General features: G+C 36.3%; 1 protein-coding gene across 2 annotated transcripts in view; it reads left to right on the top strand.

Moving 5' to 3' along the window:
* LOC139143958 (ankyrin repeat and IBR domain-containing protein 1-like) overlaps nucleotides 1-13,095 on the top strand; it is a 93,379-nt gene that overhangs the window by 8,791 nt on the left and 71,493 nt on the right. For both annotated transcript variants that reach the window (XM_070714582.1, XM_070714581.1), the window contains exon 3: nucleotides 5,335-5,542. In XM_070714582.1, the coding sequence (XP_070570683.1) occupies nucleotides 5,335-5,542 (208 nt within the window). The remainder of the gene's footprint in view (nucleotides 1-5,334; nucleotides 5,543-13,095) is intronic.

Below are 13,095 nucleotides of genomic sequence, written 5' to 3'. Positions count from 1 at the left end.
ATGCTACATGCAGTGTAGGCAAATGGTTCTACTCAAGAGTTAAAAAGAATATGCGGTGTACTGTAGACGCAACATGGCTGAAAGATGCCGGTACAAAAAGCCATATTTACAAGTGCACATAGAAAAATATACTTATTTCTATGTGGTTTGTACAATACAACTGTGGTCCATTCGTCCTCCAGATTTAACCCATTGCCTGCCAGAAATGTTAATTAACTGTCCAAGAATACTAATTAGCCTACCAGAAATGTTCTAGTATTCTAATTAGCCTAAGAGTACTAGATGTTAATTAGCCCACCAGAAATATGTGCTCATTATCCTACTTGAAATATGTGCTTCCGGTAGCTGGCTGTGACCCTCAGTAACACTTACATGTACAAAAAGTAAGAGTAAAGCTGAATGTACATGTTCTTGTAATTATAACAGTAGTGAGTTTGACTTTCATACAGATATGCATGATTCAACATTATTTATGTTAATTTTGATTTTAAAACCTGACTCATGCATTATTTTTATCATCTTTAATTTTAAACAGGTATTTCATGATATGTGAAAAACAAAAAATTTCAAAACTGTCTTTTTTCTATTTTGAGGTAGAATCTCCAGTCCTTCTATAGTGTATGTATATTCATCTGTGCATGTACCGGTACTCACTGCTATCTCCCAGGACTTTAAACATGTCTCTTAGTTCATTCAAGTTACAGTGATCATGTCAATCATTACAATGTAAAGGAGTCTGTAAATTTGGTCCAATTTGGACCATCATAAGCACATGGCAAATCAGTAAATATTTTTTTTATCTCACCAAACATACATGTACATGTACTGTACCAGTCATGTTTTACCAGTGCATTTCCAGACATATAGCATATCAACACTTTGTATGTGAGCAGTACATGTCAGCATTATACTGGTTGGTTTGTTCATTCCGTAATGTTGCTGTTGACAATATACAAGTATAGTGCATGTATTAATAGATGGTATCCATCAGCCACAATTTTGATTTCCCAGTGTCGTTTAAGGTGCTCATAATTGAAATTAAACATGCTGAAAATTATTTATCAAAAGAATTTACTATATGTGGAAATAATCGACAATAATAAAACACATACCAACCAAAATTTACTTATCATGAATCACCGATATTAACACTATTACTTAGTGAGAATCCAGATCAGTAGGAGTCTAAGGTCGGAGTTCACTGATATTATTTGCTAGGCCAAGCATGTCCATTATAGCCTTAGGGTTCCAATTGCTAAATGAAGATGTCTCCGGAAATACTTATACCAAGTTATAATTAGCATGCAGCGTGCTTGCCAGTCTGTAACCTATAGATCTACAAAGGACAAGGCTTGGAAGTTCAATCATCTGTTTACATAGACTAGCTACAGTAGTAAATGTGTATTTAATAACAGACATGTTGACACACTGGTGTCGACAAAGAGGTCTGATATTACATACTGCATTCTGTGTCACTTTATACTGTGTTATAATATTTTGCTTTACAGCTCAGATTACATCATTACAAGATGACATGTTAAAAGATGTCTTTTAAAACGTGCTGTTATTACATACCTATCATTTGGGATTACCATACTGCTGCATATGGACATGTAGCATTATTATTATTCTGTGGATTTCTAAACTTCCCTGGACAATTTCTGTATCTTTTGCTTAATATTCTCTTGGTTTTCTCTACACACAAAAAAACAAAAAATTATTTTCTTCCTCTTCTATCCTAGTATGATGAACTGCAAAGTATTACTCAGCTTTGCTAAAGCGATCACCGTCCTAATTTTGATAGTAGAGAAACAAATTACCCAATATTTACCAATATTTGAAATTCAAAATGGCTACCATCTGTGTGTTATCTCTATGGGGAAAAATAAAATTCCCGTGTTTCACAAGACTGAGCTGATGAAAAATTTACGTATTCCAAGAGCCACAAAATTAGCCGCCACAAATGGTACCCAAAAGAGAATTGTACTAAGTTTGAGAGTCCAAATATCTGTCCTGGAACGCATTCTACATGTAGAGGAAACTAGTTTCCGTTGGGTTTTTGAATACAGTTTTAGGTGTACATGATGTAGAATTAGAAAATGTATTTTAAAAACAGAACAAATGGTAATAGACAATACATGTACATGTATATCCAACATTACACCCTAAAGAGCTGTATGATAATACACAGAGAAATCCAGATCTCAACCATCGAATGGTCAGATGAATCTCAATTATGTTACTGTTTAGAACTTTTATTCATTACCTACAAATTTAAGAGACAATGTGATTTGCCAGGAGGTTTATCACTGTGATATTGTAGTCATAACAATTGGTACACACAGATGTACCCAGTATTAAACCCTTCAAAACCTTGCACCCCCCACCCCCCACCCTGCTCAGCACATGTACATCATGCAGAGATCTAAGAGGTTGATAATGGAACAGCAGAGAGGTAATATTATGTTTCCAACTCTGTAAGTGAAAGGTACGCCCATCTAGACTACTGGTACATGTTCTGTATCTTCATGCTGCTGTAATGTTTTTCTTGGTCCAATACTTCCATTACATAATCATACAAGGCATTCTCAAGGTCTGACTTGTACCAAGGGATAGATAGCCATTATCTTAATTTCTCTTTTATTGTCATATGGTGTGATGACTTACTGATAATGATGGACTGTTGGGGCGTTTCAGTTGAACATCTCTCTGTTTGCCTGTAGTCCTGCTAATGTATTCCTGTGTAACCCTTCGATCAATGGATTTTGCTACGGTCCCTTTGTTTCCAATTATAGTAGGTGGTTGGACCCAAATGAAGGGAAATGGGGAAGTGAGCTTTGGTGACTTTCTTAAGGTCCAAATTGATAATAATATAACACATTTACAGGTTAATTTCGTTTTCATGTGTAGAACAGTGCTTGTAAATTCTACTCTATGCTTTTGGAATGTAATGATGAATCATAAACATAAATTACTCCAACTATAAAATAATGATATTTATACTGGAGTTTCACTTGCCCCGGTGCCAATGATTGCATTGTAACTGATAAGCCCCTTTTTGCCTCTTTAGCCTGTAATAACATGTACAACATTTATATACATGTATAATTATAAACTATTTCCAGTACAAAATCATAACATCTGTACTTACATAAAGATTTGTTCAGCCCCTTACCAATAATTTGACTTAAAGGCAGTACACACCTTGAAGTTGAAACTGAAAGACTTAAACTTTTTCTCAAACTTTCCTTAAGAAAACATTCAACCGTCCTCTTACCAAATCAAAAATAAAAATCCCAGGTTACCATGCAAATTATGGTACTAGAGACTGAAACAAATTATCCAACATTTGCAAATTTTAAAATTCAAAATGGCCACCATCCCTGTGTTATCTCTATGGGAAATAATAAAATTTTCGGTTTTCGCAAAACTAAAATGGTGACAACTTTCCCTACTCCAAGATCTTTAAAATGAGCATCCACAAGTGGTAAAAAGTATTGCAAAAAATTTAGAATCAGAAAATCTGTCCCTGAGACACATTCTATCTTAGAGTAGATGTAAGCACTTTAAAGGTCTGGTGAAATGGTCCCGTTCGTGTGACTGAATATCGTCCAGGGGGTCAATACTATTACACTCGCAACAGAATTGCAACCTAAAAGTACGCGCAAGTGTTAATTTTTTTGATATTTCTATGCGCGGCTTTCATGGGGTCATTTTGCGACACTCAGGTCACGCCCATAGCGGGGATAATGGTTGGCCGTCTGTGACGTCACAGGTGTGTTCATTTACATCGAATAGCGGTCCAACGCCGCCTTATCTCTGCCAGGTATCCGCTAACAAAACACTGTTCGCGCTGCCCATTTGCCACATTCGCCAATGCGAATCAAAATCCGAAGTGGCAAAAAAAAATCGATCCTAATTTGCCACAGCGGCGAAACTGATTTTTGTTTAAAAATATGGTAAAATAAAGAAAAAACGTGGGTTTTTTAGTCTTTTGTTTAATCTGCGCTTCTCTCTCGGTGATTCGCAAAAACTGTGTCTACTTCCGTATTATTGCGTTCTTTCCGTCGTACGTATTTGCAATCGAGCCAAGTCTCGCGAGAGATTTGACGTCATTTAGTCTAGTGTACCATGCATAAATGGCTCTCGCGAGAATTGAAACTTCGACACACGCAATCGAGCCCTCGCGATAAATTTGACGTCATTTTGTCTAGTGTACAGCGGGCATAGGAACGCTCGCTCGCGAGAATTGAAACTTTTGCTATACATATACGCATTTTAATCGAGGCAACAAGGTTAGGAGTCGCAGTTGATTTACATTGCGGTCTAGATGTTCTGTGTTGTGCATTTTAATCACGATCGGTCTTCAACATTCCATGTTGCTGTCGATTTGCATCGCGGTCCTTGTGGTCCGGTATTCGCCGTTGTTCTTCAATTTAATTGCCGTCCCAACGATGCGTTCCGTGTTGTTGTCGATTCGTATCAAGGAGGACTCTCCCTCCATGATTTGTATCGCGATCTCTACGTTCCGTGTTGTTGTTCGTTTTAATGGTAGTCTCAACATTCAGTGTTGCTGTTCATGCAGCTGATTTGCATCGTGGTCCCAACCAACCTTCCGTGTTGTGGTTGTAGTGCATTTTAATCACAGTCCCATTTACGTTTTAAGTTACTGTCGATTTGCATTGCGGTCCCGACGTTCCGTGTTGTAGACAAGTGCATTTTAATGGCAGTCACAACGTTCAGTGTTGGTGTTCATGCTGTTGATTTGCATTGAGGTTCCAACCTTCTGTGTAGCGAGTAGCGAGGCAGGCTCAGCCGAGGGACCGTGGCCGATCGTACGTAGACAAGCACATTATGGTTCAAACACTCAACACTTGACGGAACTTGAAAAAGTTTACAGTTGAGCCGTTCATGTTCTTGCCGCTGTCACAGCAACCAAAAGAACAACGTTCTCCCATAGTGAAGGAGGACACTGTCCTGATCATGTAAGCGGAAACCCTAGAAGTTACCCCCCGTAGGGAGCTTACGGAGGTGTGAAATACTTTACTTCCCGTTATGAGATACGGCGTCGGGCAAACTTCGGAAAGCCGAAAAAAGTCGACTGGAGAGGCTCGGGGGACACGCCCACATTGCATTTTTCTTTTGCCATATTTCATAATCACGCGCGCTAAACGAAAAAAGAAATGAATGTAACTGTTTTATAGACCATCACTGTATTTCTGTGATTTTGCAACATGGGCATTTCACCAGACCTTTAATGTGAGTGTAACTGTACACATAGCCTTTGTTTGTGTAGCCTATAACAATTTCCCCAATGCTACATGTATTCTACAGGTTGTTCCTCAAAGACTTGAACGGAAACCCAAACAAGAAGAACTCTCGAAACGAGACCTCGATACACAATATTTGCATGTGCAGCAACGGGCTGGACCCCGCTGTACAGGCCAAGAGAGCCGAGTGTCTGTACATGATCCTGCAGTGGGAGGGAGCCATTCTGAGAAATGGAGAGAGGGAGAAAGCAGACATAGATGCCATAGATGAGGTAGGAGAAAAGTTTAGGATGTGATTTGTCAAATTGATGTTTTCAACTTTGACCTTTATCTGTTTGTGTGATTGTTTGTTTTTTATTTCTCCAATTCACTGGCTATGTGTAATGCCTCTTCATAATGTGAGGAATGAGAAAGGCAATTGATATGAAAGTTTACGTTTCACTGTTGTAGGAACTTTGCTATCACTGATAGCCAATGCAATGAAATTGAAACTGGGTAAATGATTAATAACTTAACCATACATGTGACGTCAGTGCTTTTTTTACAAATCAATGAAATATTCATGAACATCAATCCATTTTCATATTTTATAACACTGGATGATTCTATCATAACAATACACCTACAAAGCAGTTTTTATACCCACAATATTACGGTACAATTGCAATTAGCTTGTAACCTTGCGTTTTTCGTAATCCATATGAACCAAACAAAAAAGGAGTTGAAATAACTACCGGTAGATCAGTATGCATTGCCTCTATAAACGGTATTCAGATAAATGCGTTCATTTTTGGGGCAGACACCAGACAAAATGACCAGCTGTTCTCTCTAATTTTGGCCAGTTATTTGCCCATTACAAAATTTCTCGTCCATAAAAATGGATACACGGTCGGTGAACAGCCGCTGTCCACCTGTCAATGATAATTTGCCATCTGTTCAGAAACTTTTGAACACCCAGTGTGTTATGGTACATGTAGTTCATGCCTTGAAACTAAGACTCTTGCTCAAGCTTTCCTCTAGCAAACTTTCAACCATTCTCTTTCAAAATCAAGAATAAAAATTGGGGATACTACAGTGTACATGCAAATTTTGGTACTAAAGAAACAAATTGCATTATATACCCAATATTTACCAATATCTAATTTGAAAATGACCGCGCTCCCCCTGTTATCTCTATGGGGAAATAAAATTCTTGATTTTCACAAACTAAGCTGGTGAAAACATTATTTACTCCGTAAGCCTCAACATGAGCCCCAACAAGTTGTAGGCCAAACGAATATTGTAAACGTTTGAGAGTCTAAATGCCTGACACCCATTCTTGTTCTGTATGCTGACTTTATTATTCTGAGTGTGACAGGAGAATAATTCTCAGCGTTTTTGTAATAGTTTTACGTAAACTTCGGTAATAGAAGGGAAAGGCTTATACAAGGAAAAGTATACAGTACAGTGTGTGTTATGTTATATGAATATGCTTGTCATCTACTGGTATACGCCATGTTTACCCAGAAACGCACATTTACCATACAGCAAAATCACTCACTTTGAAAAAATCGGTAATGTTGGATTTGATCAAGTACTCAGACATAATATAGCCACAATACCTCCATGTGATTTTGAGAATAAGTCAACACTATATGATTTCACATGTATGGAACGTACATTAAACTGTAACTGTAACTCTGAAGATTTATTTCACTGTTTTGTTTTCTACGTTAACAACAAGTTCTTGTTCTATTCCCAAAAACATGTTGAAACACCCGCTATTCTGCTTGTCAATACAGTGTGTAGAATGGTATACATTGTATAGGTACATGTATGTACAACGTAAAGTGCGTGTTATTATTAACATTTGAACCAGAGTGTGGACTAGAATTCACTCATCAACAATAACAATGCAGTCGACACATGTACAGACTGAGTTGACAGGACACACTGTGTATCTCAACATGCTTTGGGGAGTAGAACAAGAACACTATGTATGGATGATGTCAAAAACATAAACATTTGGTTAAAAAAATCACCAAAAGTTGCAACTGTTGGCTCTTCAGCAGTTGAGATGGCCACTGCAGTGCATGTAGAAGGCCAAAGATACATTTATGTATCATTTAAGTGATCCGTCTGAAGGTTATTCCCAAGACACATCTGTAGAAAGCTACATAATAACCCCATGTAAAACCCAAAATTACATACATGTACATGTGCGTATGCATACAGTTATATGCACAAAATGTTGGTACAGTAGTTTTAACTTCTATGCAATTAGGGCTAGAGTGACAAGTATGAAACTGCAATACTGATACATGTAAGTGAAACTTTGAAATGCTATCAGCTACAGAGCATCAGTTACACAAGAAGTTGATATTTTGCCTGAAGTTTCATTTTCTGACATTTTTAAGAGGGTCAGAGCCCAGTCATAAGTCTGGTTAAGTATTATATATTTGTCATCTGCTTCCGGAGATGCAAAATTTTCTTGATAGTGATAATTTTCTCGATAATGAAAGGTTTCTTATATTTATAAATTTCTTTGAATGGAGCAATGTATAGAGAAATCCAGTGAAACGTGGTGAACAAAAACAGTATATCAAATTTCTCTTTCCATTTCTCGTGTTGTTGTGCAAGTTTTCCGGACAGAGTGAGCTTGAGAAAGGCAAACTTAGAATTGTGTCAGGGAAGGAAAACAGATGGAGTATCATTACCTAGGTCAGTGAAAGGGTCAAGCTGACAGACTGCACAGATGCCCTGGTGTAGCACAAGTATTTGTCCATGTCATGTTCATTGAATCAAGATATTCATTTGAGGAAAATGAGAAACATTGAGCGTAAGAGTGGATGTCACGGGAATGAATGAATACAGTATACGTGTACAGTACATGTAAACTCTTCAAAATAAGTAGGACACTGTCCTATATAGATGTTTTTCCTTAGGAAAACTTATAAAACTCAACAAACTATTTTAAACCAAACAAACTTCTAAGTAATAATACAGTTTTTCACAGGAAAAACTATTTACATTTCAAAGTAATAGATTTTCATAATACGGTGGTTTCAATCAGTTCAAACTCACAACGTACGGTACCCAGTCACCTAGCAGAGAAGTCACAGACAAACACATACACAGTAAAAGGAAATCATCGTCAGAACTGTGCCGTGTAAGTTTCTTGTTTACAAACAATGTATTTTGTACACGATATCTAGATGCACCTCATTAACTGCATCATTTAAATTATACGATGTAGATTATGACAGACCTATTTAGGTAAGCCGTCGCCAGAACTGTGCCTGTGCAAATGTTTTGTGTACAACAATGTATTTCATGCATGATATCTAGATGCACCTCATTAACTGCATCATTTAAATTATACGATGTATATTATGACAGACAGGTTTAGGGAAACCGTCATCAGAACTGTGCCTGTGCAAATGTTTTGTTTACAAACAATGTATTTCGTGCACAATATTTAGATGCACCTCATCAACTGCAACATTTAAATTATACAATGTAGATTATGACAGACATGTTTAACTCTTATTAATCACCATCGTGCCTTGGATACAGTGTTTGCATTGGTTGTATGGTCCCATACGACCTTTGAGTGCAGTTCTGATGACCGTATCCTTTCAAACAAAATGTTTCTAACTGATACAACATGGAATTTAGGACAGTATAAATAACTCAGATTATTGCGGAAATTGATATGATATTTTGAGACTGCATAAATACAACGTAGCTCAAGGTCAAAACTTAAAAGTACTTTCACTTCAGTATTATACAAAATATTGATCAGTTTTAATCCTCTTCAGTGGAGTATGCCAACTGCTTCATTTCACCCTGGAGGTACTTGTGTTTCCTTCTGTTTTGACAACAACTCAGGATGTTTTTGTATGCAGTATACAATGTACCATAGCAAGGCTTACAATCTTGTGTTACTACTTTGTGTGTAAAATGCAAGCTGAGTCATTCCTATAAGCAGTGAATTGATGATACAATGAAGAGGCTGGCTTTCTGGTCTGCATACATTCAGATATACCAGTGCAGTAAAGGAGGTCCATTTCGATTTTATGCTTTTGAAATCCAAAGTCACTTTCAAATTGCTATATTGTAGCATTTTCTCCCATTCCTTTGACTTTTACACTATCCCATTTAGAAATAGACATTGTTACAATATTACTTGATATTTTTATATGGAACAGGTAAATATTTTCTTGAAATTACATTCCATTGGCACATTACGGAGAGCAGGGATTATGCCAGTACATGTTAATAGTCACACTGTATCCAAACAGTTTTTTCGTCAAACACATGTACATTTGTATGTGGTAGAGGTACATGTACATGTACAAATCAATTTTTTTTCCACCAACTTAAACTTTTGGGAGTGTTAGTCTTGTGTTACATGTAAGAGAGCCATGACATCTCAAGTATTGATGAGAGATTGTACATGAACCAGTAGCCAGTGTAATTTTGATACTTCATACAAACTAAATGCCCGTACCCAGACTGTTGAAGGACTTTGAAGAGATAACACATCAAAGCAAATACATGCACATGCTGAACTTGCAGAAGATATCAGATCTGTAATTTCATCAAATGAGCGTACTTTCATTAAATTCAATCTGGTAATTGTGAACTACCTCAGGTACATGTATCACTCAAAGCAAAAAGGATTATGTCAACATTGTAGATCAGTAATGTGCATTAACTTTAGCTTTTCCGTACCTGTACACAGCAGATGAATCGTGTAATAGCAAGTACATGTACACATGATAAGACAGGGTGATTGTTTCTATTTTGTAATGAAGTTATCCAACTGTATCACTCATTAGTGACTAACCGATTTCTCTTCAACTTCAATGGTACTATAAGTATTGATGGTGGGATATTTAGAGATAATGTGAGAGATGTGGGCACATGTATTTAAAAATTTATACCTACTACTCTATTGTGTCGTGACCGAGAAAAGGTAATTATGGCAATTGTCATAAGAGCAAACATTACCTCTTTTGTACCATACACGTATGATGAGCTATTTATACATTTGCGATGACTCTTGGCACTACAATGCAAACAGCGACATTGGAAACTGGCTAACAGTTCTATGTTTTGGGAGAAATTTTAGATGCCGCCATACATGCACAAAGAGTGTAATTTGACATGCTGTTCCAAGTCGGTAATCTACAGTAATCTGTACACAAAGAGTAAGCGTTTGCCTCTATTCAGAGATATTCTCGAGTTACATATGGTACTACTGTATCAACAGGTACAAATGTACATGTAACCTGCATGTACAAGTACTGCACAGCTTACCAAACCATTCCTGTCTGGTTGATGTTTACTCATTGTCTCTCTTGAATTTTAGTCACATGTTGGAAATTTTACCGAAACTCATGTGCAGGAAGCTGTTAAAAATCCAAATGTTGGAAATTCTGTTCCTAAAAAGGTTTTATCCCAACCTTTTTTGAATAAGATGTATAAACATAATATGTAAAATGATATTATCAGTAACTTATGGAAATATGCATGTTACTGTTAGGAAGATGGTTCCATGTGATGATGTGATGTATGCATGACCTTTGACCTCATCTCATCAAAAGCTGTGCGCACTGTAAACTTTATAAAGAGCCATTTGTTAGCAAGTAATGATATGTAAAATTGTAAAGACTACCTATAAAGAGGATAGCAAAGATAAAAATCATAGTTATGTCTTTATATTATGACTGTTTAAAAATGTGTGGGTAGAAATAATGGATTGTAAATATTGTAAGTAGATTGTGGAAGGTCACTCAACAATTTTATGCCGGATTTCATGTTTTCTTCTCGTAAATTTGTTGGCTCCTGTGTTCAGTCGTTTGAGCTGATATTATGGTGCTGGTATCCTCCAGAGTGTGTATATATATGTACAGTATGTCTGTTTGGTGGTACATGTAGGTGAAATACCTCAAGTATAACTATACTTGAGGTATTTGTAATGATAGAAATCTGGTATATAGATGTTTATTGGGAATGGCAAGAAGGGATTAGACTGTTTGTATCTGTAGCTTGTGTGTTCACAAAGTTGTACCTGTTAAAAGTAAGAAAATTCACCATTTTGTGTGCATTGTACGTTGTTTAAAATACCATGCAAAATTGTATAGCACCAACCATGCAGATTCTAACTTTTTCTGTTCCGTGTGATCTACAAATTGCACCTAGTAATGACAAGTACCAATATGTAGTGAACAGTATTCAAGTAATCAAAAATGAACTTATTGTAAAAAACATGAGATGAATTGGGATGGTGTCTTTGGAATGGAAATGAGGCAAGTACCCAAGCTGTTGAGAGTACATGTATGCACATACATGTTCATTGTACACGTATTGTCAGTGTATATATGATGAGCATCTTTAGCAATAGAAATTTTGCACATCTGCCGTGCATACATATATCCCATTCACTTTCAACCAAGCTCAATGTTTGATCATAATTTACACAGGCCCAGTTCCTTAATCAAATTCAGCATTGTCACTACGATCCAGAAACATGGTGATGAACCTCAAAAAAACGTTTCCGAATATACTTTTGAATTATCACCTGCTGAATTTATTAAAAAAGGCTGATGGATCAAGGATTTGTTTACTGTAACCGTGTAGAAGTTTTGCAATTTGATTAGCTCAGCTGTATGCAAGAATTAATGATAATGATGATAATTAATATTCATGAGATGAGTTCAAAGTATTTTATCGCCAGCAATGCAGTGAAGTACATGCCACTGTATATCCCGTTTCTTCTGTAATACATAGCATTAAGCCTTTGAGCACTGTAATTTTATTTCAGGGAACATTTTATCAACTTTTATGAATTTTTCTGATTTTTTCCATGATTTTGGACTGAATGGACATAAATTTTAATGGGCTACACTTTTGACCAAAATTTTGGGAAAAATCAGAAAGAACTTGTCTAGATCTGAAAGAAATTGTTGGCGTTATACAGTATAAAGGAAACAAAATCAACTTTGGCACTCAAAGGGTTTAAAGTCTTTGTAGCCTTTACAAAATGTATCCCAGTCAACTTTTTTCAGATTTTTGCCAAAATTTTGATAAGAAACCGTAGGCAATGAAATTTTATGTCCATTTGGTCCAAAATTATCAAAAATATTACAGAAAAATTCATGAAAAATGGTAAAATGTGGCACTCAAATTTTGGTTTCAAAAAAATACAGCACTCGGAAGGTTAAGTCCCCACTTCATAGGTTTTTTGAGGTTACATGTACATGTGCATGGAAATAAAAAACCCAAGTATATTTTAATATCGCATTTGCAATACTTTCTGTCCACAAACCTCCTTACAAATTTTGTAAAATGTACTTAAAATGCCTGCATGCTTGCAGAATGCCACATTGTAGTGTCAGGGATGTACAATTCTGGTTACAGGCAAAGATAAAAGTACAGGTTGTTACAGGTAATGTATGTGCACATAAAGTTTGTGCAAAATGTCTTAATTTTTTTGCTAAAGCTAAATTTTTACAGTTGGCAAATTTCAGCTGACAGTCGGTTGTTTTTGCCGGCTGTCTGCTATTTTCAACATCCCTGAGTGTAAATAATGGAAGTGAAAAGGAAGTTTCTGCTTTAATTCTTGAATTGGCACTCATAATATAATTACACAGAAACAACCGAGTGAATATAAAACTTGTGTGTGTAAAATTTTCCAGGTGTGTTTTTGAACAGCTTACCTGCTTATCTTTCACAATTTTTAGTTGACACAATACAAAGATTATTGTATAAAGCAGAACACTGTGCACGCATGGAAAACAATAAAACATTGATCAAATTTAGCAGAGTCTGTTTTTCC

The sequence above is a fragment of the Ptychodera flava genome, chromosome 11, assembly GCF_041260155.1.
Source record: "Ptychodera flava strain L36383 chromosome 11, AS_Pfla_20210202, whole genome shotgun sequence".
Taxonomy (NCBI): Eukaryota; Metazoa; Hemichordata; class Enteropneusta; family Ptychoderidae; genus Ptychodera; species Ptychodera flava.
This window is presented reverse-complemented; position numbering and strand designations above follow the sequence as displayed.